This window comes from Canis lupus, chromosome 28 (genome assembly GCF_048164855.1).
Source record: "Canis lupus baileyi chromosome 28, mCanLup2.hap1, whole genome shotgun sequence".
Taxonomy (NCBI): domain Eukaryota; kingdom Metazoa; phylum Chordata; class Mammalia; order Carnivora; family Canidae; genus Canis; species Canis lupus.
Window position 1 is genome coordinate 22,226,566 of NC_132865.1, and position 27,832 is coordinate 22,254,397.

At 42.1% G+C, this 27,832-nt stretch overlaps 2 protein-coding genes across 5 annotated transcripts in view; one reads left to right on the forward strand and one right to left on the reverse strand.

Moving 5' to 3' along the window:
- Positions 1-12,886, reverse strand: part of XKR9 (XK related 9) — a 236,409-nt gene extending 223,523 nt beyond the window's left edge. The window contains exons 1-3 of one of the 2 annotated variants that reach the window (XM_072804272.1): positions 12,690-12,886; positions 10,154-10,335; positions 8,248-8,378 (exon numbers count right to left, since the gene is read on the reverse strand). The gene's annotated coding sequence lies outside the window, so the exon portion shown is untranslated. The remainder of the gene's footprint in view (positions 1-8,247; positions 8,379-10,153; positions 10,336-12,689) is intronic. The other variant, XM_072804273.1, reaches the window with a different exon arrangement.
- A 5,717-nt stretch (positions 12,887-18,603) lies between these two features.
- Positions 18,604-27,832, forward strand: part of TRAM1 (translocation associated membrane protein 1) — a 34,275-nt gene continuing 25,046 nt past the window's right edge. For 2 of the 3 annotated variants that reach the window (XM_072804267.1, XM_072804268.1), the window contains exon 1: positions 18,604-18,981. In XM_072804267.1, coding sequence (XP_072660368.1) covers positions 18,859-18,981 — 123 coding nt within the window. In that variant the 5' untranslated portion in view covers positions 18,604-18,858. The remainder of the gene's footprint in view (positions 18,982-27,832) is intronic. The other variant, XM_072804269.1, reaches the window with a different exon arrangement.

Here is a 27,832-nt window from a genome sequence, read left to right on the forward strand (position 1 = left end):
TAAAAAGGAAGGAGATTCTGATACATGCTACAATATGGATGAAACTTGAAGACATTATTCTAAGTGATATAAGCCAGTACAAAAGGACAAATACTATATAATTCTCCTTATTTTAAGTACATAGACAAAAAGTAAAATGGTGGATGCCAGGGACTGGGATAGAGGGAGAAATGGGGAGTTAGTGTTTAGCAGGCAAGGAATTTCAGTTTGGGAAAATGAAAAAAGTTCTGGAAATGGATAGTGGTCATGATTACATATAAAACAATGTGAATGTACTTAATGCCACTGAACAGTATACTTAAAAATAGTTAAAGTTGTAAATTTAAAAATAACCATAAGTATTTTCCCCAACACCGCCACCAAAAACCAAAAAAATCAGTATTTCCCTAAGTATAGCATTTATCAGCAAAATTTAGACAAGAAAGCTGATTATGTATGTAAGTGTTTAGTTACTCTTAACTTGCATCTCCTCCATTCTTTCCTATCTCTGAATAAAACACCAATTGATTAAACCATAGAATTTGATATGCCCCCATCCCTCATTTCCTATCCAGTTCTTCACCAAGTACTTACTGTTCCAACTCTAGAATTTATCTCTATCGTTTACTCCACCAATACTTCTTAGTCCTTAAGCCATCATCCTCTCTTGCATGGACAACTGCAATAGCCCGTAACTCTGGTCGCCCTGCTTCTGTTCTTGGAAGGAGTTAGAGGACAGGGATGAGGAGGGCACTCTGAACTGAAGAAATCTGCACAAAGCCATGTAATTGTTGCCTTTTTAAAGTACCATGGCACAACTGCAAGTGGGTCTATTGGAGGAGGGATGATAATGGGAGGCCCTTAGATTTTCTGTTTTTTTTAACGAGTCTAGGCAACTGACCTGTAACAAAAAACAATGCATTCATTAAGTATCTGCTTTGTGCTGGGTACTGCATCAGGCACTGGGGACCCAAAAGGGAACAAAACAGTATCTCTACTCTAAAAGAAGCTTATATTCTAATTGTGGAGATGCACAGTCAAAATACGAAGTACCATTAAATTTGACTGGGGTTATAGAAGGCTTAGAGGAGCCTGATCTCAGTCTCCAAAGATGAGTAAGTGATATCCAGGTAAAGAAGTTAGGGATGCTTAGGACATGAGAAGAATTGTTCCAGTTAGAAAAAAAAACAGTATATGCACATAAACAAGAGATATGGTAGAGTGTCACATGGTTGGGGAATAAGTTATATAGCTAGACAGTATAATGTGGGTTGAGGTCATAGAAATAAGGGAACAGAGAAATTTCACATGAACCAATAGACTGTCATGCAGCCGTGCTTCACACAGGCTGGAGTATGCATAATTTAGGGATTAGAAAGGTAAGCAGTCCAGAGCAGTTTTAGTAGTATTTTGTTGCCTCTTTCAAAACAAGAGTTTGTTCCCAACCATTATGGTGATTTCATTCTTTGTTTCTATCATATCAGCCAATTACTTTACCCTCCATTCAGTATACCCAGTAGTTTTGGATTACTCAGAGCTTCTGCTTGCACAGTTTCTGTTCACTCAAGAGTTCACAATACAACCCCAAACCTCTCATTTCTATTTCTCTTTTTTTGGTGGGTCAGAGACCCTGGCTTCTTTACCTGGCAAGGGACACAGCTACAGGCAGCTCTGGGCTCATGATACTAACCACTCCATAACCAGCAGGCAAAACTGGTTCTTTCAGCTTCCGTTTGAAAAATCCTAGGGGAAGGACTCAATGACTTAACACTGGCTCATTACCCAGTCCTTAGGCCAGTCTCTGTGATCTACAGAACATGATGTACTATATTTGGCCCAGCTTTAGTCACATGCCTACCCCTGTGGCCAGAGTGGATGAGGTCTGTTCTGCGATAAAAAAGAGTCACAAGAATATTCTGGAGCAATATTGACTCCTTACTGAATAGCTTTCCTTTCCTTCCAATGTATATAAAAGTTCACTACAGTAGCTCACAGAATGACTGGACCAACTCTATGCAAACTGAATCTTTTCTGTATATTTCTGTGAGATATTTTTGAGTGTTTTTAAGTTATTTGGGAGTGTTTTCATACTTGCAGATTGTTACTTCAAGAAAAAGTCAGTAAAGTTGGCTAGTAGCAGGGAAGCTAAAATCCTGAAGAAAATGAGAAAAGACTCAAGTGCAGGTGTTTCTTAATCCTGCCAATACTACACATTAGTGTCCCTTCCCTTGCAGGTCCCTCTGTGCTGACCAGAGTGTGGGTCAGCATGAAACTTGCTACCAACTTCCAGGAATTGTTGGAGCAGGAAAATGTACCATAATCAGTCCTTTTCCCAAAATCACCGGGGGGGGGGGGGGGGGCGGGGGGGGACTTTGCTTTGATAGAAAAATATTTCAGTATTTAAAATATTGATTGTGGGCAGCCCTGGTGGCACAGCGGTTTAGCGCCGCCTGCAGCCAGGTATGATCCTGGAGACCCGGGATCGAGTTCCACATCAGGCTTCCTGTATGGAGCCTGCTTCTCCCTCTGCCTGTGTCTCTGCCCCTCTCTCCCTCTGTCTCTATGAATAAATAAAATATTTTTAAAAAATAAATAAAATAAAATAAAATAATAAAATAAAATAAAATAAAATAAAATAAAATAAATAAAATAAAATATTGATTGTGAAAGTCTTAGTTCCAGCCTCCTTGGTGCTGGGGCTTCTGAAACATTTGGAATTAAAATGGAGAACAGATGTGAGATAGATATGTATATTTATTTATGTATGCAGAAAATATATCTGGAAAGATACCAAAACTATAAGAAAGCTTGATCAAGGATAGAATATCACTAGGACAAAGGTGTTACAGCAGCAAAAAAAAAAAAAAAGTCAATAGTATTAAATGAAGACTCTTATTTTATGTGCTGTTTATGCTTATTTTACCCATTATTGGATTATATAACACTAAATTCTCAACAATATTGTATGATTATTGCATATTACCATTTTATCCTGAAAGCTTGCTCATAAATGCTAAAATCCTGAATCCTCAACAAATCCACATTAAAATCCATTAACATTATAGGCAGTTTCAAAAAACATTAAGCATTTTTCTTTGAAAATGTAATTCTATTTAGTACTATTTGTGGCAGATTTACCACATGTTTATTGCTACTCCTTTCTAAGACCCAATTAAAAAAAATACATACTAAGTATACAGAGTTATAGATATAAAAAAAATAGAGAAATAGAGAAGACAGTACAATAGGGGATTGCACAGATTCTAACCAAATTTTGGAAGACTGCAGATAGAGCCAGGGTAGTGATAAACTATAGCCTAAAATTGCTGTAGGAGGGATGAAAGCCAATTCACCCTAACAACCCCTTGAAAAGTTAGGACTTAGAAGCACCAGGTGCTACAGAAGGTGGGGGCAGTGCTCTGTTCTAAAAGTGGGATTGTTGAAAGCTTATATGTGCAACATACCCGAGTGCTACACAGCCAGGCAACTGCTACCCCAAAAAAGAAACTAAAGTCTATTCTTGGAAGCGAAAGGCAGGAAAAAAATTAAGTGAAAGGACAGTAAACTTCCAGTCTCCTTTCCTTCCTTACCTGTTCCCAGAACAGTGGCTTCCAAGTAGACGAATGCTAGGTAGGAGATTGGCAATTTCATCCCCAGAGAAAGTGAATGATACAGACAACAACAAAAAAAAAACCTTTACATACATTTATATTATGTCAGTTCTACAACAACGTCCGCATCTCCCTACGTGAAGCCTACTATTTGACAAACCCTCCCATATACCTACCCACACATATATAGTTTCCAATCAATATCTCTTAATATAAACAAATCCAAAGTTCATCGAAATGAAAAAAAATAAGAATAGGGAGAAAAGTCAGTGTAAGAAAAATATTTTAATTACTAGGATTCTTAGGTGACATAAGGTATTATAATTTATAAAACCAGAATAGGATACTATGAAAAACAGCTCTAAAGCCTTAGGAAGTGAAAATTATAACCAAAATAAAGATAAATTTTGGGAAACAAAGTTGAGAAAGTCTTTGGAAAACAAAACAAAACAAAAATAGAAAACAGAAGGGAAACATAGAAGACTTTGGGAGGAAACCAGAAGGTAATAGGGGTTCCAGAAAAAAAAAAAACTGAAAATAGCAGCAAACCTGGGTGGCTCAGTGTTTGAGTGTCTACCTTCTGCTTAAGATATGATCCCGGAGTCCTGAGATTGAGTCTCGCCTTAGGCTCCCCAGAGGGAGCCTGCTTCTCCCTTGCCTATATCTCTGCCTCTCTCTCTGCGCATCTCTCATGAATAAATAAAATCTTTTTTAAAAAATCTGAGAGGGCAGCCCTGTTGGCGCAGTGGTTTAGCGCCGCCTGCAGCCCAGGGCGTGATCCTGGAGACCTGGGATCGAGTCCCACGTCAGGCTCCCTGCATGGAGCCTGCTTCTCCCTCTGCCTGTGTCCCTGCCTCTCTCTTTCTATGTCCCTATGAATAAATAAAAAATCTTTTTAAAAAATAAATAGATAAAAATAAAAATCTGAGAGAGTAAATTATTTGTCCTAGAAGTTTATAACCAACCAACCAATCATGTGAACGCAAGGTCTCAAAAAGTATATCTGCCATGCACTTCTAAGGAACTGCCGGATAAGGTACTCCAGAAGAACAAGAAAAAGAAAGACACACAATTAAAACAGTTAATCCAACATAGAAAAATGTCAAAAGTGAGTTCTAAGACAGAGGTGTGCCCAAAACCTGCTCTCAATTGGAGTAAGAGGAAGTGGGGGCTCAGAGCGAGCTCTCCAGAGGGGAAAAGGGAACTGACTGGTTATCTGTGATGTTTGAGCCTTTGGGAGGAAAAAACTGGTAGTGATACAACAGCTCTAGGTGAACAACTGAAATAATGATCAGTTAGAAGAAAACTATACTGTGGAGGGAAAAGGAGGCAATCATTGGATTCCAAAAAACCAAAGCTACGCTAGGAAGGAATGATTAGAGAATAGTATCTGTCACTGCAATTTTTCATAGACAATAATGTAAACACTAGAAATTATGTTCTAGAATAATAAGAGGAAAAGAAACAGGGGATTGAGAATGCTAAATCACCTCAGATAACAAAAAGTCAATAAAGTCTAAAATTGACTCATCAGAAAATAGAAAAATAAGCATTTTACTAATGCCAGAAAAAGCATCTCAGAAACAAAAAGAAATTGGGAGATGGTTTTCCTGTTAGTACTATTTAATATTTAAATTAAGTAAATGGTTTGATATAAACTAAACATTTTTTTTAATTTTTATTTATTTATGATAGTCACACAGAGAGAGAGAGGGAGGCAGAGACACAGGCAGAGGGAGAAGCAGGCTCCATGCACCGGGAGCCTGATGTGGGATTCGATCCCGGGTCTCCAGGATCGCGCCCTGGGCCAAAGGCAGGCGCCAAACCGCTGCGCCACCCAGGGATCCCAAACTAAACATTTTTTTAAACTAATGTCAAAATACTGATACTATGCAATGGGTGAGTTCCAACTCTTTTAGTCCAATGGAGCAAACACTTTTGTCACAGAATTTTCTCCTGCAAAAATGATCGGGCATTGGAAGCAATGAGAGATACGTGCTTATTTGCAGTTCTCTTAGCCCGAAGAATAAGAATCTTCAAGTTCATGTTCCTTAGTGGATACAAATCTCAAACATAAAGTTTTCCCTAAGAGGAAATCCTGCACTGAGTATCCTGGAGAACCTGGAGAATTAAGATGAACTGGAGTCAAAGGAGGTTGTCTGTGGCCTTTAAAGTCTCACCGCAGTATGAAAACCATCTAAAGATAACTAGACCCGAGGTCACCCGAATCCAGCAGAGTGCTATTTATAGCTGTATGGTAGATCCCAACTTTGTATTCCAGTCATTATATAGTACAGAATTAAAGATCTAGCATAGTTCGAGTTTCTCCTATTGAGATCTAAACTGAATTTTGGATTCAGTAACTAGCCAATGTAAAAAGGAAAAGACTGCCTCTCTCAGAGACCTCAGCTAACCCTTTCTCTATGGTCAGTTAAGTTACCCATGACAAAATCTGCAGGAAAGCTAACATATGACAGAGCCTCTCACTTATGTTTGCTAGTGTTTTTAAGAGCTGTGGGGTGGCTCATGACCCCAAAGAAGCACTCTCCTGAAGAAAATATTTTTCCAAATTGGAGGCTTCCAAATCTAAGTTAGGCTGCAACAAGCAGGCTATAACATGTATATGACCTTATTTTGTGCATGAATATACTTAATACCATGATATCTTTGGTACTTCTGTTGGAAGAAGGTGCATCTCTACCAAAAGACCAATTAGTGTTCCCATGTTTGTTGCTATGATTCCATGAGATTTTAATCCATTCTGTATCCATTTCCTCCTTTAAGAGTGAGATTGACAGCTAATCTTGAGTCATAATGAGGCAACCTATGCTTTTCACATTTTCCCAAGGGCTGAAGAATTTTCACTAACAGAAGCTCTCTGGTTTTGTACCACAGAAGTCTTCCCAGCAGATTTTGTGGAAAAAAATAATCCAGACTCCTTCCTCTAAAATCAGTTTTCAGAAAAATGTAAAAATGTCTGTCACAAATGGTACATCTCAAGATTTTATATCTAAACCTGAAACTCCCAGGAGCACCATTAGCCATCCATCCTCTCAACACATAATGTACTCTTGGACAACTTGCGTTCCTATCAACTGGGACACTTGAATATTTCAAATGCACATTTCTGGGCCCTACTCAAATTTACTGAATCAGAATTTCTAAAGAGGACCAAGGAATACAATTTTTTCTCTCAACTCAGATCATTCTTTTCCTACATCAACAGAATTCTAATTAGTATTGTGTTGTTTGTGTTTATTTGTCAAAGGTTAGCATGAGATATACACAAAATCTCAGGTGTCTTTTTAATGCTATTGAGAACATTGTCTATTTTATTAGTCAATGTTCTTTGGTATCCATGGAACAAAACCCCTTTCAGATTTCAGAACTAGATAAAAGGTTTTCTCTCCTGTGAACTGGTATGTTTCCTTTATTAGACTAGTTTTTGTCCAATTTGGCTGACCATCTAAATCACCTGGGGAAATTTTTAAACATACACAGCTTCCCAGATTCCATGTAAGACCCATTCATGAGAATCTCCAGGAGAGAGAGGATCCATGGGATACTAATAATTGACCATGTTCAAAAACTGTGCATGGGATGATGTCTATAGATAATTCACCATGATCACTTTTTCCCTTGACTTCCTGGAACCTAGTCTTGAATCCATTTTTCTTGGAATACAGTTCCTTTTTTTTTTTAATATTTATTTATTTATTTATTTATTTGAGAGAGAGAGAGAGAGAAAGAGAGAAAGAGGCAGAGACACAGGCAGAGAGAGAAGCAGGCTCCATGCAGGGAGCCCAATGTGGGACTCCAACCCGGGTCTCCAGGATCACACCCTAGGCTGAAGGCAGTGCTAAACCGCTGAGCCACCCAGGCTGCCCACAGTTCCTTTTTTTTAAAGACTTATTTATTTAAGAAGGGAGAAGAGGCAGAGGGAGAGAGAGAATCCCATAAAGACTCCTGGTGAGAGCCCAACTTGCTCTATCTCACAACTCTGAGATCATGACCTGAGCTGAAATCAGGAGTCAGAGGCTTAACCAACTGAGGCACCAGGCACCCCAGAATTCAGTTCATTAATATAATTATTCTCCTTTTCTTTCTCCCATTTTATTACTTGTCTCAGTATTTTTTTAATGAATTTCAACTTCAGAGGAAATAGTTTATAATAACATTGTCCTTTGGACCAGCACATTCCTTGCAAGAGCATTTAAGCCTAAAATAAATCAGTTATTAGGATTATAGAATTTAAAAATTTCATCATTCAGTCCAGGTTTTATGGAGGCTTCACAGGAAATTACTGTTTGAAAAACACTCTGAAAATCATTGTTATTAAATGCCATATACATAATTAAGCTCCCAATCCCCTTTCAGCCTATTGCTATGGGTACTCCCAAGACTAAATAACATTGTTCTTCTTTTATTTACCACCTCAAAGATCTAATCCATTTTAGTGGTGTTAACTATTATCATGCTGAACAATTTCCAGATGTATGCTTGAGCTTGAATCATTCACCAAAGCCCCAGGCCTAAATCCTTTGCTAACTGCAGAAACTCTTCATTTGGCTGTCTCCCAAAGACCACACATCAATGTGTAGAAACTCAATGCAATCCACAGTTTCACATTCCTGATTACTATCCTCTCCCAACTTACCCTTTGGGTAAATAGCATCACCATTCTTCTACACCTCAAGCTGAATTAGTCCTTGGTCACTCAGGTCTATTAATTCTCACTCCACTTAGCAGAGCAGTATTTGTGCTGTAATTTGAAGATGTAGATGCAATCTGAAAACCAAAGAAAATGCCAGTGGTTATGAGTGATACTCAGAAGGAGCGAAAAATTGCCTAGGGAATAAAAGTGACTTGTTTCACAGGGACAAAACTAAACATTTGCCACAGTCTCAGGGACAGAGCCCTTTCTCTTTCCCCATGCTCAGTGCTTATGCCTCAAACCAAAATAAACTACTAACTGATTTCCCCCTATATAACCTATTCTTGTTTCTATTCATCATGGTAATGGTCATACTGGTAATGGTTTAGAAATAGTATTTGTCCAGGGATCCCTGAGTGGCTCAGCAGTTTAGCGCCTGCCTTCGGCCCAGGGCGTGATCCTGGAGTCCTGGGAGAGAGTCCCACATGGGGCTCCCTGCATGGAACCTGCTTCTCCCTCTGCCTGTGTCTCTGCCTCTCTCTCTGTGTCTCTCATGAATAAATAAAATCTTTAAAAAAATAGTATTTGTACAATCAATTCTTCATCTATAGAAAACAAATGATAACAGTACCTAACTCAATTAGTTGTTATGAGTATTAATTATCCATAGTGTTTAGCACAGTGGTTGGTACCCAATAAATATTAGTTTATATTATTTTGTTGTTATTGTTAACAGAATATTCACTTATTATTTCACTTTGATTTATACCAATTAATCTCCACAAAACAATTTATTCTCTAGTAAAATCTTGCATAAGATTATGATTTTTTTTAATTTTTATTTATTTATGATAGTCACAGAGAGAGAGAGAGAGGCAGAGACACAGACAGAGGGAGAAGCAGGCTCCTTGCACCGGGAGCCCGACGTGGGATTCAATCCCGGGTCTCCAGGATCGCGCCCTGGGCCAAAGGCAGGCGCTAAACCGCAGCGCCACCCAGGGATCCCAGATTATGATATTTTATAAAGTAAAATACACATTCTTCATCTTGGGAATTAAAATCTAATGTTTGTAAAATCTTAAGCTATTTTGCTGAACCTCTGTTTCCTTATTTTAAGTAGGAAGAACACTGGGTTCTAGGTTGAAATGAGGTTAGAATTAATGTACATCAACAGCACCTGGGAAGCTGCAACAAATTACATACTTTTTGGTTGTTCTCATCTGTGCTGTAAGTTTTGTCTTAGAGCACACAGGCTGATTAAAATAAGGAAACAGGTCCAAAGGATCCTTGGCTACCACCCCAGGACCTTGATTCTACTAGGCACCAAGCCATCAACCATTTTTGATGGCTACAAGATATCAACTCAGTTCAACTAGTCACAAATTCCCTGAAGCAGAAGGCCTTCTAATGTTAGAGACCCCTTAGGAAAGCATTTTGCACAGTAAGATGCTTTCATTAGTTCATTCTCAAGTGAGAGTGACCTACTAGGTGGCCTCCCTGGCAGATGTAATTGTCCAATTATTTTATGAAGAATCCCCCAAGTCTGCTGCTATGATTTGCATGTGACACTCTCCCCAGGAACCGCTTACCTACTACCATCTTCCTGTCTGTTCCTGAGAACTAGGACCCTCCTAAAAGCATAACAAATTCCAAACTAAGACCCTCTCTTCTGTGTCTGCCAAAGACACCCCCAGAATCCTCAGCCATTGCCTCAAACACAAGTCACTCCATCCTCTCTTACTCTCATTCACTCATATTCATGCTGCTGCTGGATTTTTCTCCCCTGATCTAACCACTTCCTGCTGTTCCTCTACCCCTAGAACTTATACACCATGTTCCCTGGAGTTCCTGTGGTGGTTCATTCTTATTTGTCCAACACCCCTTTTTCCACACCTACTAATTAACTCACCCTCGCCACAGGGAAAAGCCCGTGACCAAAATGAGTGACCAAAAATTGACCCAGTGATCATGCTCCCAAGCCAGATGAGTCTAGGTATCTCTTTGGGATTATTCTGACAGAACTTCCAAGTGGCCATGTTCTCTGCCGTGTAAATACAGTCCATTTACCTTGTAAGGGAAGAATGAAGCAAGCTGAAACAAAAGACAGGAAAAAAAAGGAGATATGCTGAGCGTCCCTATGATGTCAAATGCCTGGTTCTAGTATCTTTCTTTTTTTAAGATTTTTATTTATTTATTCCTGAAAGACACACAGAGAGAGGCAGAGACACAGGCAGAAAGAGAAGAAGGCTCCCGGCATGGAGCCTGATGTGGGATTCGCTCCCAGGACCTTGGAATCACAACCTGAGCCAAAGGCAGATGCTCAACTACTGAGTCATCCAGGTGCCCCTGGTTCTAGTTTCTAAGATCCACAATGCACTCCAGTTCCCGAAGCTTTTTTTTTTTTTCACTCTGTTAACTTTTAGCCCAATATATCTTCTTTTCAGTCACTTGCAACTGAGAAAATCATGACTAACATAATCCATTCCATTACAAACAAACTCCCCTACATCCTCAACTGTTACACCAAACATTCCCTTCACCAATTGCTATGACTCTATCATAGCCCTCCCTTCAAACTACCAATTTCCTTCAGCTCTCTTAGGTGCGGCTGACAATCCCCTCCCTTTCCAAACCATTACAGTGCCACCCTACTCCTGAGAAACCCCTGCTCCTTCAGCCATCTTTCCCTCCACCCTTACTGCCATTAGTCTCCTCATTCATTCATTCATCCAGAAAAGGATTCTGGCTCCCAGTCTTCCTTGCTCCTCTCCTGATCTCATCACCCGTGTGGGAGAACCTCCATTCATGGCCATGACTGCCTTGTCTCTACTGACCTCTTCTCCTTCCTTTCAGTGTGAAAACTGGTGTCCCCTTCTATGTAAATGTAATCCTCTACTTATGTTCTGGTAGATCCCAAACCACAGAGACCTCAGTCCATCATTCCCACCTCTTCCCATCTCTCCAGTGTCTTCAGCCTCTCCCTCTCATCCTTCCCTCTTGTCATCTAAACATGCGCAGTTGTCACATCATTCAAAAGCAAATGCAAGGGGCACCTGGGTGGCTCAGACAGTTATGTGTCTGCCTTTGGCTCAGGTCATGATCTCAGGGTCTTAGAATGGAGCCCAGCATTGGGATCCCTGCTCAATGGGAAGTCTGCTTCTCCCTGTCCCTCTGCTCCTCCCTGGGCTTGTGGGCTTGTGCGTGTGTTCTCTCTCTCTCTCAAATAAATAAAATCTTAAAAAAAAAAAGCAAACACAAAACCTAATCGACTCATTTTTTCCTCTTTAGTTACATATTCTGCTCTCTCTTCCTCTTCAAAGTTAAACTTATTGGAAGCATTTACATTCTCATTTCCATATCTTCACTTTGCACCCCTCTCTGAAACTGATCTCTCTTCTACCAGAGAAGCTTTGATTCAGGCCCTTGATGTGTTAAATAAAGCAAGATTAAATAAAGTGGAATAAGCTATAGGCTAAAGGAGAGAAAGTCATCTGAAACTAATGATGTATTATATGTTGGTTAATTGAATTTAAATTAAAAAAATAACAAAAGAGAGAAAGTCTACGCTGAGTCCCTCAAGCTTCTAGAGTCAGAAGATCACAGTTCTAGCCCTGGTGGCACACAGGAATAGTCTAGGTGGGTCACAGACTTTCATAACCATTACCAGCCAGCTCTCCCTCAATGGCCATATCCTCCAGGTGGATGTGTCGTCTCTTGCCAGGCTTTCCTACTAGCAGCAACACTGCATTATAAATTTGGCTTACAGTTTCCAGAGCAGTAAAATTTATACTCAAGGAAATTACATAATCTCCAACTATTAATGGAGTGAATTTGCTTCCTCATAGAAATATAATTTCTTGGGATGCCTCGGTGGCTCAGCGGTTGAGAGTCTGCCTTTGATTCAGGGCATGATCCCGGAGTCCTGGGATCGAGTCCCACATCGGGCTTCCTGCATGGAGCCTGCTTTCTCCTTTGCCTATGTTTCTGCCTCTCTCTGTGTGTCTCTCATGAATAAATAAATAAAATCTTTTAAGAAAAAAAAATAAGGCAGCCTGGGTGGCTCATCGGTTTAGCACCGCCTTCGGCCCAGGGCATGATCCTGGAGACTGGGGATCCAGTCCCACGTTGGGCTCCCTGTATGGAGCCTGTGCCTTGTCTCTGCCTCTCTCTCTCTCTCTGTCTCTCATGAATAAATAAAATCTTTAAAAATATATAAATAAATAATTTCTTCCGTACAATATGAATGGAATTTTATATTTTAAAAACTTACTGTAAATGATGTAACAATGGCATGTAAACAGATCAATGACCTGCTTTCAAAAAAAGAAATGTGCTGTGTTTCTATCAGGACAGAATTATCCCCTGGAATGGATTAGGTTGATACTCATTGCTCTCTAGAAGTTGAGCATCTTCCTGGGAAGTGAAGCTCCTGGAGGAGTACTTACATGAAATAAGAATGAGTTTAGCAGGGCACCTGGGTGGCTCAGTCGGTTAAGCATCTGCCTTCAGATCAGATCATGATCCCAGAGCTCTGGGACTGAGTCTTGCATCGGGCTCCCGGCTCAGCAGGAAGTCTGCATCTACTGGTCCCTCTGCCCCTCCACACTGCTTGTGCACAGGCTCTCTCTCTCTCTCTCGCAAACAAATCTCTAAAAAAAAAAAAAAAAAAAAAAATGAGTTTAGCAAACAAATTACTAGCCTTGTGATTTGGGGCAAATTACTTAACCTCTCTCAGCCTCAGTTTCCCCATTTTTAAATTATAATTGTAACACCTATTTCATAAGGTTTTTGTGAAGACTAAATGCTACAACCTGTGTGAAAGCAAAATACCGGTAGGATGTGGTAGGCATGCGGTGCGCATGCAACAAATAGCTCCTCACTCTTCATCCTTTTGGCATCTAGGAGAGGTTGAAATATCACAGTCCCATTTTCGTTCTCACTTTTATCAGGCACCTTCTTGCATTTTACTCTCACATCATCTCACAAGTTTTTCATCCTCATATAGGTCTTAGATGGCCAACTAGAGATAACCCCTTCTAGGGCAAAGATACTCTTTCTGTTTCTTTCATATTTCTAACTAGAGTAACCCTGTGCCAAAGATTTTATAATCTGCCTTTTGTCCTTTTCTAAATCATTGAACATATCCTGAGTACCCCAAGATTTGAGGGCCAAAGCTACATTTGCCAAAAAGTCACTTATCCAGAATGTGGTTACTGTACACCATGCAGTACTGCAATCAGCACTGTGCTGAACACACGATGGCCTCCAGGGTGGGACATACCTGAGCACCCAGTGTGTTTAAAAGAAGCCTCCAGAGCCCCAAGGACCTTGGTAAGACCACTTTCCCCACTACCATGACCCACCCTGAGAGGATTCAATGGCAGTCACCCCTTCTTATCAATCCTAAAAAGGAAGTTAAAATTAGAAGAGATTCCCTGCTTCTCCTTAAAAGATCATCAGGATAATTCCACTATGAATTAGAACATTTTCTACCTTGGTACCCTCTAGAAGCAAACCTCCAGTGTCATCCACTGTCTCCAACTTCTCTTCCCCAAATGACTCTATTCATCCCTTTAATGATTTCAACTAAAAGCCACCCTCCTGGCCTCTCAACCCTTCTACTTTACCCCCTAGGGCCCCAGCTGTGTCATCTGCCAAATCCTCCACACCTTCTACCACTTACTGAATATCTTCTTCACCTTCATACTAAGAAACCTGGCTACAGCTCTAACTGAAAACTGAAACCTGCTTTCCTTCATGCCTTGTCAAGAGGTGGCTGTTTCTTCCCTCCCACTCCTTACATACCACAGAGCCCAGGGGTGGAGTGGGTGTTTTTCATGAGCCTTATGGTTGATGACAGTTTTCCTCCCTTGCTGAAAAATGCCAGCTCTTTTGGAAGCCCATGCCCTCCAAATATACCACCCACTATCCCCCTGTGGCAATCAGCTACTAAACTCTGACTCCTCTTCATTTATGTCAGACGTTAGCACCTGGCTCATTCCCTGGCTCCCTTCCCATCCTATCCCTTCAGTCATTCTTGGTGACTGAACTTCCATGTGAAGTGTGGCACCCTAGCCTTAAACTATTAAGCTTAACTCCTCACTTCTGCTGCATTCCTCCTCCATCCACCACAGCACACCCTCCCTTCATCGTGCCCTTACCATTTCATGGCCAATGACTGCACAACTCACTCTCAGCATCTCACTCCCCTACCCCTTCCTTCTCAACAAATGAGTCTCACTCTAACTATCCTCAACCCCATGGGCACCCCCCCATTCAGAGGCCCTAGCACTGTTTCTCTGTCCTCTGCATCTGTCAGAGAACTGGCAAGAAATAGATGGCATGTTCAGAAGGATTTAGCTGGAGAGTGTTTAATGAAGGGCCTGTTCACAGAGAAGTGGGCAGGTGGGGGGAACAAAGTTCCCAATGATTAGGAATGTGGGAAGCCATGACCACCAACAGCCTGAAGAGCCCAGGAAGAGCTGGAACAGTGAGAAAAAGGCTATCTGAAAGGGGCTATGACCACAGGAAAACACAGCCACTGCCAGAAGAAGTAAGGCAAGGAGGAATCAAGGAACAATAAATCCCCAAAACTCTCCTCTGACTTTTGGCTAGTGCCTTCCCTTGGCCAAACTCAATGAGAAGTCAGAGGGCAAGGGAGCCTCAGGGGTGCAGTCTGCAGAGGTTTGCCTTTTACAGCAGAAAAGGGTGGATTGTAGGCTGGAGGGTAATAGAGGATTAGAGCACAACCACCCCTCACAGCATTCACTCCATTAGCCCTGCCCTCATCTGCATATATCCTCAACATCCTTGCCCCTCTGTCATACTGGCTTGGCAAAACCCAGCTCTCTGCCTCCTCTTCCCCTGGATCCAAGCATGGGGTGTGACTGGAGACAAGTCTCAATTAGAATTTATGTCCCCAAGTCTCAAGGAGGCTCTGCTGTTTGATTATGTTCCCCCAATCCATTCACCCTCCCACAGTTTTACACCATCCTCTCTTCAAACTCCATTGTACTATACCCACTCCTGATGATTTCAGTTCATATTTTACTGAGAAAACAGATGCAATCAGAAGATGTACAAAATACAACTGAATTATCATAGACTTAAATGTAAAAGCTAAAACTATTAAGTTCTTAGAAAAAAATGCAGGAGTAAATCACTGTCTTCTTGCATTAAGCAATGATTTCTTAGGACATAAAGAAAAAGTGATAAAAGAGAACAGATAAATTGGGCTTCATCAAAATTAAAAACTTTTGTGCTTCAAAGGACACCATCAAGAAAACAGAAAGACAAATAGACTGAGAGAAAATATTTTCCAATCATGTATCTGATAAGGGACATGTATCTGGAATATATTTTAAAAACTCCTAACTCAATAAATTTTTTAGAAAAATAACCCAACATATATAAGCAAAGGATTTGAAGAGACATTTCTCCAAAAATATACAAATGGCTAGTGATCACATGAAAAGACTACTAATCAACAGCATTAGTAGGGAAATGCAAGTCTAAGACACAATAAGACACATAACTCATTGGGATGGAGAAAAGTAAACAAACAGAAAATAACAAATGCTGGCAAGGATGAGTAGAAACTGGAATCCTCGGACATTGCTAGTGGGATTGTAAAATGGTGCAGCCCCTTTGAAAATCAGTCTGACAATTCCTCAAAAAGTAAAACATAAAGTTGCCATATGACCAGCAATTCTAGATATATACCCAAAAGAATTGAAAACAAGAGTCCATATAAAACTTATACACTAAGGCTCACAGCAGCATTGCTCACGATCATCAAAAGGTGGAAATAAACTGAATGCCTATCAACTGATAAATGGATAAATAAGGTGTGATATATCCATATGATGGATATTATTTTTGCACATAAAAAGGAACGAAATACTGATTCATGCTATAATATGGATGAACATCAAAACCCTCACTTATCTCAAGTGAAAGAAACCAGTCACAAAAGTCCACAATTCTATATATATGAAATGCCAGAACAGGCAAATCTAGAGAGACAGAAAGATCAGTGGTTGCCAAGGGCTGCCAAGCCTGCGAGGGAAAATGGAGAGTGAGTGGTAATGCGCACAGGATTTTTTGGAGGATGATAAAAATGCTCTAAAGTTAGAATATGGGGATAGCTGTGCAACTTTGTTAATGTACTAAAAACAACCAAACCATACACTTGAAATGGGTGAACTCTGTGATATAAATTATAAAAAATTTAAAATTTTAACTTCCAATTTTAAAATTTGTTTTTTTTTAAAAAAATACGGTTGAATCCCAAGAGACAGAATGCCTAGATCAGTCATAGAAGTCAGCAAAGGTTTCAAGAAAATCACGCATGAATGAGACTTGAAGGAACAGTGGGAGTGCGCTGGGTGTATGCAGAGGACAGGAGAAAACATTCCAGACAGAAGGAGCAGCAGGCATAAAACTGTCGGGAGCATGGGAAGAGGGCGTGATCTACAATATATAGTATGTGGAGTTGGAAATGTTGCACTAAGAGATTGGGTTTGAGCCTGTCTGGGTAGGCAGGGGCCAAATCATGAAGAGCTATTTAGTTCTGCTAGCCTTCCATGAAGGAAAAGGAAAGCCACAAAAAATGTTGAACCTGTTAGATGCATCATTCTGATGTAAAAACTGAAAGGTGATTTGGAGGTAAGTGAAACTAGTAATCATTTGACCAGAAAGGAGAAGAGTAAGAGCGAATATGTAGAAAGCCCTAACTCTCTACTAAGCACTTTCCTGGAATCATCTCATGTAATTTGCATCGCACTTAATTACAATCGTCTCCTCTTTATGGATGACAGCTGCGTGGCTTGGTCCCCTGCCTCCTTCAGGTAAATGTAACTTCTCCATGTTTTCCCTATTCCCTTTGCTTTATTTTTCTCCAGGACCCTCATCTCAATTTAACGTTTCACTTTTGGTTTTTTTTTTTTTTTTTACTATTATTCATGAGAGACACACACAGAGAGAGAGAGAGAGAGAGGCAGAGACACAAGCAGGCTCCGTGCAGGGAGCACGACGTGGGACTCGATCCCGGGTCTCCAGGATCACGCCCCGGTCTGAAGGCGGCGCTAAGCCGCGGAGCCACCGGGGCTGCCCAACATGTTTCACTTTTTAAACCCTGTTTAAAGATCCTCTCCCTTCACTAGAATGAAAGCTCCTAAGAACAGGCTAATTTGACATTTTTGTTCAGTTCGGTATCCCCAATGCCTAGCATATGGGTAGACGCTCAATATTCTTTGAATAAATGAAGAGATAAATAAAGAAGGAAATCGAGTCTCATTAGAGGTCAAGTAACTTGTCCACCGTCATTCAGGGTAATAAGCGACAGAAGTCTGACTCAAAAACCCATCGTCTTAAACCACTCTGCAGTTCGGCGGAGTCGTAAAATCGTAGGCAAAATGCAAGTCCCTCCCCGAGGCTGTCAGTGGTAAGGGGGGGGGGGGGGGTTAAAATTACCCGAGTGTGATGATAGTTCGGAAGTGGAAGGATGCTGGAAGGTATCAGTCCAGAATGACTGGTTTCTAGGTTTGGCAAATGGGTAAACAGTGGTGCAATTTAAGAGAAGGAATACAAAGCAGTCTTGGTCTAGGCAGAAAGATGAGAGAGGAAGATCTGTCTCGTCCACAAACCGTTTTCTTTTCTTTTCTTTTTTTTTTTTTTTTTAACAAGCTCTCTAGATTACTAAGAAGTGTTGTTAATAAGTATCAAGCAAGTAAACCCAAACTAATCCTGGCTGTCTTCGGTGAGACGCAGGGAGGGATGGGGATGGATGGATGAGGCTGAGTAGGAAGTGTAGGAAGTGTTTTTGTGTGTGTGTGTGTGTGTTTTCCAGAAAGTAGTTCAAGCTTTAAACAGATAGTTTTGGTGTTTGTTTTCTAGGGTTGTTTTGTTGCCGTTGCTTTTTAAGTCCCCAAGAGTGTTTAAAATAACCCTGAAGTTGACTTTTGAGATGCCAAACCTGAAGAATGCACCTTGCCCTTGTGTAGTTAGGCTGCAGCCATAGGTTTGGGTTCCCTCGATGGCGCTTCTGGCTCACCAGGGACACCCCGGCTCAGCGTGGCCAGGAGGGCGCGAGGGGACGCCGGGGCCACGCACGCCACAGCACGCGGCCCCCCGCGGCCCCCGCCTGTTAACTACGCGCAGGAAGCTCGCGCCTCAAACGACTCCCAACCTCCACGGCGGAGCCCAGGAGCCGAGCTGCCGAGCGGAGCGGTGGGCGCGCCGCTGCGATTCCCCACCCAGGCCGGCCGTGGGCCGACGGCCTCCGGTCCCCAGGGGGCGCTGTGGGCTCGCAGGGGCGACCCCGGCACGAGCGAGCGCCGTCTCCCTGGTGCGCATGCTCACCCCCGCTGTGGGCTTGCCTCTTTTTTTTTTTTTTCCCCTTTTTTTTTTTTTTTTTTTTTTTTTTTTTCCGGGCGGCCCCGGCGGCTGCGTACTGGCTGTGGGATGGGAAGTGAAGCCCCAGCGAGCGGCAGCGGCGGGGCGGTGAGGAGCAGCCAGGGGGAGGCGGCGGCGGCGGCGGCGGCAGCCAGTCTGTGAGCAGCTGGAGAGCGGCGCCGGGGACGAGCACCTGCAGGCACGGGCGGCGGCCTCGCCATGGCGATTCGCAAGAAGAGCACCAAGAGCCCCCCGGTCCTGAGCCACGAATTCATCCTGCAGAATCACGCGGACATCGTCTCCTGTGTGGCGATGGTCTTCCTGCTGGGGCTCATGTTCGAGGTGAGTCCGCCCCGCGCCTCAACCGCCCGCCCGCCCGCCCGCGCCTCCCCCGGCTGCCGGCCTCGGCGCCTCGGCCCGGGACGGGGGGAGGTGCGGGCCTGCCCTGCCCTGCCCTGCCCGGCCCTGCCCGGCCCCGCCGCGCCCCGCGCCCCGCGCCCGCCCCGGGATGCCGAGCCCCGGCAGGCCTGGCCGCCCCCCGGGCCGCCGCGCACACCCCGCCCCCGCCCCCGGCCGGTCCGCGGCCCCTCACGTCGGCCGCGCCGCGCAGTTCCTGGTTCCCGCGAAGGGTTACGTGGCAGCCGGCGAGGGGCCGGCGGCGGCGGGGGCGGCCCCGGAGCTGACGAGCTGACGAGCTGACGAGCTGGCTGCGGGCGGGCGGGCGCCGAGTGCGTGGGGCCGGCGAGGGCTGGAGACCCGAGCAGGCCGGGCCTCGCGGGCGGGCGGGGGTCCCCGGAGGCCCCGGCTGGGATGCGCGCGGGGCACACGCCGCGGGCGCCCGCTCCCTCCGTGCAGGGCGGTGGCCGCGGGCCGCGGGCGGTCGCCACGAGTCCGGCGCGCCCGATTGTCTGCACTCTTCTCCCCCACCGGCGCTACCGCCACTTCGCGAACTTTTCTTTCTTTTTTTTTTTTTTTTCTTTTTTTTCCTTTTTTGCCGTGCTCTCGCGTTTCCCGTGAAGCCACAGGGTCTGAGCCGTGAATCCAGCTTCTCAACAGCCGTGCCAAGAAGCCTGAGCGATTCTCTTTTCGTTCCGACAAGTAGGAGACGATGGAAATATGTCAGGAGTGTGTAAATTCTCTTCCCACAGATCTCGTATTTTGATGACTTCTTTCACAGCTGTTGAATGTGGGTGATAAACTTTGCAAGGTGAACGTGTACGGAGCATCCTACGGGTTTTCTTTCCCTCGCTCCTCGGTACACACGCCCCATTCCTGATCTTTTCCTTTTTAATGTTTCTGTGTATAGACGCTGTGCCCCCATCAGATACACTAATTATTTTTTTAAGATTTATTTATTTATTTACTCATGATAGACGCAGAGAAAGAAAGAGGCAGAGACACAGGCAGAGGGAGAAGCAGGCTCCATGCAGGGAGCCCGACGCGGGACTCGATCCTGGGACTCCAGGATCGCGCCCTGGGCCAGAGGCAGGCGCTAAAACCGCTGAGCCACCCAGGGATCCCCTACACTAATTATTTTACTTATGTATTCCTTGTCTCCCTCCTCCTGGGATGTAACTTCAGTGAGGCCAGAGGCTTTGAAGTTTTATTACTCTGTTTGTAGTGCCCAGAATAGCACCTGGTACATAGTAGGTGCTTAAAAAAACATTTATTGGATGAGTTGGGTTAAAAATTCTTTTTTTGGGGGGGGGGGGGGGTTAAAAATTCTTAAGAAAAACCAGTAGGGGAACCCTGGGTGGCGCAGCGGTTTGGCGCCTGCCTTTGGGCCAGGGCGCGATCCTGGAGACCCGAGATCGAATCCCACGTCGGGCTCCCGGTGCATGGAGCCTGCTTCTCCCTCTGCCTGTGTCTCTGCCTCTCTCTCTCTCTCTGTATGACTATCATAAATAAATAAAAAAAATATTAAAAAAAAAAAAGAAAAACCAGTAGAATGCGGCAGCCAGTGACAGCCGAATACGATTTTTAATGAATAAAATGAGTAGAATTTTTTTTTTGGGGGGGTGGCTGTATTAACTACGTATTCCTGATTTTTCTTTTTTTTATTGGAGTTCAATTTGCCAACATATGGCATAACACCCAGTGCTCATCCCGCCAAGTGCCCCCCCCCTCAGTGCCGGTCACCCAGTCACCCCAACCCCCCCACCCACCTCCCTTTCCTTGCCAACATATGGCATAACACCCAGTGCTCATCCCGACAAGTGCCCCCGCTCAGTGCCCGTCACCCAGTCACCCCAACCCCCCCGCCCACCTCCCTTTCCACTACCCCTTGTTCATTTCCCAAAGTTAGGTGTCTCATGTTCTGTCACCCTCACTGATATTTTCACTCATTTTCTCTCCTTTCCCTTTATTCCCTTTCACTAATTTTTATATAACGAATAGAATTTTTAACTGGAGTCCCTGTGGGTTTTATAAATGTTATTAGGTAGTATAACATTTTAGTTTGCTTTGTTTCTCTTCTAATAGGCTTTTCTGGATCTAGACAGATGCTTTTAATTCCTGGCAGTGTCATTTATTCCACTTAATCCACTGCTAACGAGGTAGTAGATATGGTCGAAAAGAAGGTAGAAAAGAACTAACAAATGTCCCACGTTTTTTAGGCTGGCCCTGAGCTACTTACCTATTGGGTGACCCAAGTCTAAGCCTCAGTTTTTCAATGTAAGGAAATAACAGCACCTGTAGTATTCTCACAGCCGTTGTCGTGTTACAAGGATCAGATAATATGGTGTGACTGCATCTGATGACTGTTTAAAGTACTCTATGACTGTATGATATGAAGAATACAATTCTAAACATTTGGACTCACTTTTTGAATTTTGTATTTATATGTACTTTCTGTTTTGATATTAGAAGTAATACCTGTATATGTACAGCCTATTTAACAGTTTTGTAAAACTTGTTATAACCCATCTCCACATGGTAAGAATTCCTGACTTTAAAAATATAATTTAAGAATAATATAACCTGCAGGGTATATTTGCAATGTTTTGAATGAAATGGAATGTAAATCAGAAATCCTGATACTTAGAAATGGTGTAACTTTACTTTTATGTAAAAGATTTCACAATCTCTTAGCATATTTCTAGGGAAGTTCACCATCTATACCTTGCCTCACCTGTCAACGATTTTTTTTTTTTTTAAGATTTTATTTTATTTGTTTAATTGGGGGTGGGAGGCAGCAGCGGGGAGGAGCACGCAGACTCTCCACTGAGCGAGGAGCCAGCCATTGGGCTCGGTCTCCCAACCCTGAGGTCTTGACCTGAGCCAAAATCGAGACTGAAATACTTATTCGACAGAGCCACCCAGGCGCTCCATGTCAGTTATTTTTTTTTAATAGCAAGTGGATTTTTGCCTCTACGTAAATCTGTAAAATTTATAAATCTAAATAGACCTAACAGAGATCTAAATAGAAGTTTATAGTTCAAAAGAGAATGTTAAAGTAATACACAGAAGAGGGAAGTTTGTGCAAGTTGTACATTTCTCTTACCATATGTTGAAGTTTTAGGATTTGAATTCATGCTATCTACATATTGGAAAAACCTGACAAAATTAATTTTATTTAGTTTTTTAAAATAATTGTTACTGAATCTCAAAAGTGATACAACTATAGAATTAGAGTATTTGTGTTAGAATAATAGAGAAGTTGATTTTTTTGCAGTAGAACCTGTTAAACCTTTTGTGTAAATATATTGAGAAAATGTGAGCAGATTTACCAAGAAATTGACAAAGCAGTAACGGATACTGTATTACTAGCCAAAATGAAAAATCAATATAAATATACTGTAGAAGCATTAGATGCTATAGCTAAAGGGATCCATATTCACGTTAGGGCTCTGCAGCTTGCACACTGGGTAACCTCGGGCAGATTTAACTTCTCAGAACTTGGGTCCTTTCTGTAAAACAGAGCTCATTTTGTTACCCTGAGAATTAAATTAACTAATAATGTGTATCATGACTTTAGTTCCATGCTTGGTTTGCAGGAGCCATGCCATGAATAGTAGCTATTACTATTCATTAGATATTTTATCAAAGTTGAAAATAGAAGACAGCATTTTTATGTGAGAGAAGAGTCCTATCAGGTTAGCTTCTAAAGAGATTATGTGTAAAAAGGTTGATAAGGAAGTAGTCTGTTTTGAAGAAATCTAAGTTTAATTTCCCGGAAACTTCATGTTATCAAGAATTGCTTGTTAATTTTGAAATCATGGTTTTAGTACAGTCAGTATCTGTCCACATAATGCAAATCATGGTCTTTAGTTAATGGCTCCATATTTGAGTTGGGAAAACTCGAGCATTTGGAAAATAGAGGGGTGTTTGGGAATCCAACTGAGGATAAGAGGAGTGAGGAGTTACGGGTTTCAAGAGGAATATTTTTTACTAGAAAGGAGCTTCTCTGCAGGAATCTAGGTGGCTTGTGCCATGCAGGTTTGTGGGAACATTTACAATTATAGCTATCTTGCAACCGTTTCGGAGTCTTGTTATGTTTAAGGATGACTTGCCTTAATGCTAACATTTTCTTCCTGTCTCATTTTTTAAGGGCTTAATTTTATTTAAGCTTACGCTCATGGGGAAGTGGAATGTGATACTCAAAAATCATCTTTATCTTCCAGGTGTACAGTCAGTATAGTAAATCACACCTTCGTCTAAAAAGTACAGAATAATTTTAACAAAAAAACATAAAGCCCAAGCTAGTGACCTCTTGATTAAGAAAACATGAGCGTATTCATACATGCAACACAGAAATAGGGAATTCCTTAGAGTTTGTGGATCCTGTTTAAGATGTATCTAAGTTTCATTCTTTTCTTATAAATGGATCTTTTTTATTTAACTTTTATTTATTTATGATAGTCACACACAGAGAGAGAGAGAGGCAGAGACACAGGCAGAGGGAGAAGCAGGCTCCATGCACCGGGAGCCCGACGTGGGATTCGATCCCCGGTCTCCAGGATCGCGCCCTGGGCCAAAGGCAGGCGCTAAACCGCTGTGCCACCCAGGGATCCCCCTTTTCTTATAAATGGAAAGCAGTGATACACAGGCCCAAAACTGTCATAAACTCAGTTATTTTTACTTCTGAGTGTATTAATATATTTCTGCAGCATATTTTATTCCAAACTAATTTGTCTTACCATTAATTGATTATAATATTAGTTTAAAGCAGTGCTGGCTGAGGTGTGGGGCTTAGGAGGCCTGGAAATGGCTAGTAGCATGATTTTTCTATAAAACTTTAGGGGTGTGTAGTTTGTATTTTTCCTCTTGCTCTACTTAATGCCACATGCTAAAGTAGCTGGAGGCCAGATTTTAATTTTATTTGGAAGCCTACCATAAAAAGATAATCTAATTTTTGTTGCTTTTGGTATTTGATATTTATCTTTGAAAAGTTTTACTTGTCATTTGTAAAGGACTCCTGAGAAGTTTTCTTAGCTATGGTAGCGGCAACCTCATATTCCAGAATAGAAATAGATACGTGGAGTAAGTATGTACATGTTGATATATGTGAAATCTAAATAAAAGTGAAATTAGTGAAAATTTTCATGATCAAAAAATGAAATTTAGTAATTAACTTTATTAAAAAATAATCACATGAAAGCAGTGTTGCCCTGGAAACTCATGCCATCATTCTGCTCTAGTGCATTCATGTGGATGACCCAAATGGTAATACCAGAAGCCTTGCTGGCTTTTTCTATTCAAGACCTTTACATATCTATGACAGTTAAGCAACTCACTTTTGTGGCCATTCCATGGACTTCATCACGTAGGCTTGCCTTGTTTCCAGATTCTAAATTCCAGTATAGCAGAACTCAGCCACAATCTACATTTTGTTAGACCTTCATTCTACTGCTCATATGCCAACTCTCCATCTAGTCTAAGCTTTTATGGTACCTTGACCCTCTCTGCTTTACTTTCTTCCTGCACACTTGACTTGTCCACACTCACCCCCGGCCCTCAGCTCCCTTTCGCTCTTGATCTGTTTACCGTATTAGCCCTGCAAATACCCAGCCATCGATCCAGTCTGCCCTCTGCCTTTCTGAGTTTCTCCATTCATGGATTGCTAAGGGATGCCAGAGAAAGTCATACACTTGTGCTGATAGATTATATTACAAATCAAAGGTTTCTAAACTCAGACATCAGTAACACCCAGTGATCTTTTTTACTTTTCCCAGGCCAGCTCCTTTCCCTATAGGAATCACATAAATACTCATCATTCTGGCCCCTAATTATGCTTAACAGATGGCACTGCTTTTTTTTTTACACCCCCCCCCCAACACAGGGAAAATAAGAGTTTATTAGATGTGAATTTCTTCACTTTTCCTGCCTTTTGAACTGTCTCATCCATTACTTACTATCTTCTTCTCCATCCAAGAAGAAAACCTCGAGATTAACTTCTGGCTCAATCCTTACATTTCATTCCCTACCAGATCTTTCTATTATCCCCTTATACGTTTAATTTCCTCCTTTTCCTTGGCACCTTCCAGATTTCCCCCACTTAGGTTCAGTCTCTCTCATCATAAAAGCAACATAAATCTTGACCTGACAACTATCGCTAGATACACTTTGTTTCTCCTGTGTTCTTCAGTCTACTATGGTGAGGTTTTTGTTCTCACTGCTTCATTGGAATCACTCAAGCCATCACTGTTGATGGCTTCTTAAACCATCCTGGTCCATTGTATTCTTTTTCTGCCACTTCTCTTTGAAACATTTCCCCCTTGGCGGTGGGGCATCAAGCTATCTTCATTCTCTTTCTGCCTCTCATCATTCCTTCTTATTTTGCCACCAGGTTTTTCTCTGCCCACTCCACGATTCTAATGTTGTCCTACTTCTCTACAAACACTGTGCACTCTCTGTAGATGATTTATATGTCCCCACAGCTTCAACTACCTACTGTAAACAAGGGTCTCACTGCAGAGTTCGAGGTTTAGGCTGATCTGCCTATTGCATATCTCACAGAAATCTAAGTTTATCTAAAACGCAGTATTTTCTCTTTGCTCCAAAAGCTGCTACTCCTCCGGTATTCAGAGTATTACTTTTCACCTAGTTGTTCGAGCTATACATATCCATACGTAATCTTCAACTCTTGCCTTTTGCTCCCCAAGCCTTATCCTGCCTCAGAAGTTCTGTCTCTATCCCACTGCCACTGACTCAGTTCAGGCCTTACTATCTTTTGTGTGGTCTCTTGCAGAAGTCTTATGTTTGACTTGTGTACTTACTCCAGTTTATATTTTATCTAGTATGTATTTAACAATATTGATCAGTCACCTAACATAGGTCAGGCCCCATGCTGGGCTCTAACCATACTGTGAAGAAATAGGCATGGTCCCAACTCTTAATGGAGCTTACTTTCTGATGAGTGTGACAGAAATTAGTAATACTATCACACCAAGAGTATGTGTTTGGAAAGAAAGGAACCTTCTTTGAGATAATCTAACAAAGGAAGTGACCTTCTCTAAGACAGGGAAGGAAGGCTTCCTTGAAAAGATGTGTTGGACTGGAATCCGAAGGGGGGAGGGACAAGGTTTCAGATAGAGCTGTGTGTGCAGACCCTGTGCCAGGAGGAATGCTGGAGGCAGTGGTCTGAGGTAAAGCCAGAGGGGAAGGGTCAGGGATTATTATATGGGCCACATTATACATTTTGTTCTTAGAGGGGTCTGGAGGGTCCCAGTCAGTTGAGCATCTGACTCTTAATTTTGTTTGGCTCAGGTCATGATCTCAGAGTTGTGGGATTGTCTCCTCTTCTTCCTCTCCCTCTGCCCCTCCCCCTGCTCATCCTCTAAATAAATGAATAATAAATCTTTTTTTAAAGAGATTTTGTTCATTATCCTAGAAAGAATGGAAATCCAGTGAAGAATTTTCAGGGTGGAGGTGGGGGATGGAGGGGCATGGGGAAAGGTGTTAACATGGTCAGAAGATGATTCTGGTTGCAGCGTGGAGATTGGATTTGAGGGAGCTTGAGAGACCACTTAGTTATATCCATGATCCTCCCAAAAAGCACAAATGAACTTCCCCCATCTCCTGATTCTCCAGTTGTGCCAAAATAAAATCTAAACTATTTAGTCCAACAAACAAGGCCCTTTCTAGCAATTGACAGTTTTCTAGCCTTTTCTACCACTTACTAATGTGTATCCGTGTCGGGCCTCATGTTTGCTAATATTTAACCTTTGCACTTTCTGTTCTTCTACCTAGACTGCCCTCTTCATCCCCCTTTGTGAGCCTAAGGAACTTCTATTTTCCTTTTTTCTTTTTTTTTTTTTTTAAGATTTTATTTATTTATTTGAGAGAAAGAGAGCATGCATGATCAGGGGGAGGAGCAGAGGGAGAAGCAGGCTCCCTGCTGAGCAGGAGCCAGACTCAGGGCTCTATCCCAGGACCACAGGATACTGACCTGTGCCAAAGGCACTTAACCAACTGAGCCACCCAGGTGCCTCGAACTTCTGTTTTACAACAAGAGACAGTTCACACCACGTCCTCTGAGAAGCCTTTCCAGAACCCCACCCCAGGAAGATAAAAACAAAACAACAAAAAAAAATTTGTTTATCCTGAATACTGATTGTATAGTATTATAACAATTTGTTTACCTGTCTTCCTGACCCACCTGAGCTGCAAGTGGTCAGCGGTTGTATCATTCGTCTTTGTTATCCTTCCTTGTCTAGCACATTATCTCGTGCCTATAAATATTGAGTAAGCATTCCATTTTTCTGTTCTGACCACTTTTACCAATTATCAGGTCAGTTAAATATTTATTGACCACTTAACTATCCCGGATGTGTGGGAGATAAACACACACACACCACAGACCCCACCTTTGATCCATTTTTGTGGTAGTAAGTGTGTTTTTCTTTATTAATTTACATTTCAGGCTTTTTTGATTGGGACTTTGTTTATGGTACAGGTCTAGGGTAGAGAATCATTGTCAGATCCCTATTTACAGAAACTATAGAATGTCTCTTTTGAAATCTTGAAGTTAAGAATAACACAAACCTCGTCTAAACTGCAGCATTCTCGTGAATTATGTCAACTCCCAAGCTCAACCCCGTGGTGATTAGGAATTCCAATTGGGCTGTCACAGTGCCACAAGGACCAGGGTGCCCTTGGTTCTTAGATTTAAGGGCAGAACTCATAATGTTTTCCTCCCCTGATCTGCTACTCTGGAGAAGGTCACATATTGACTTGATCGTTTTTTTTTTTT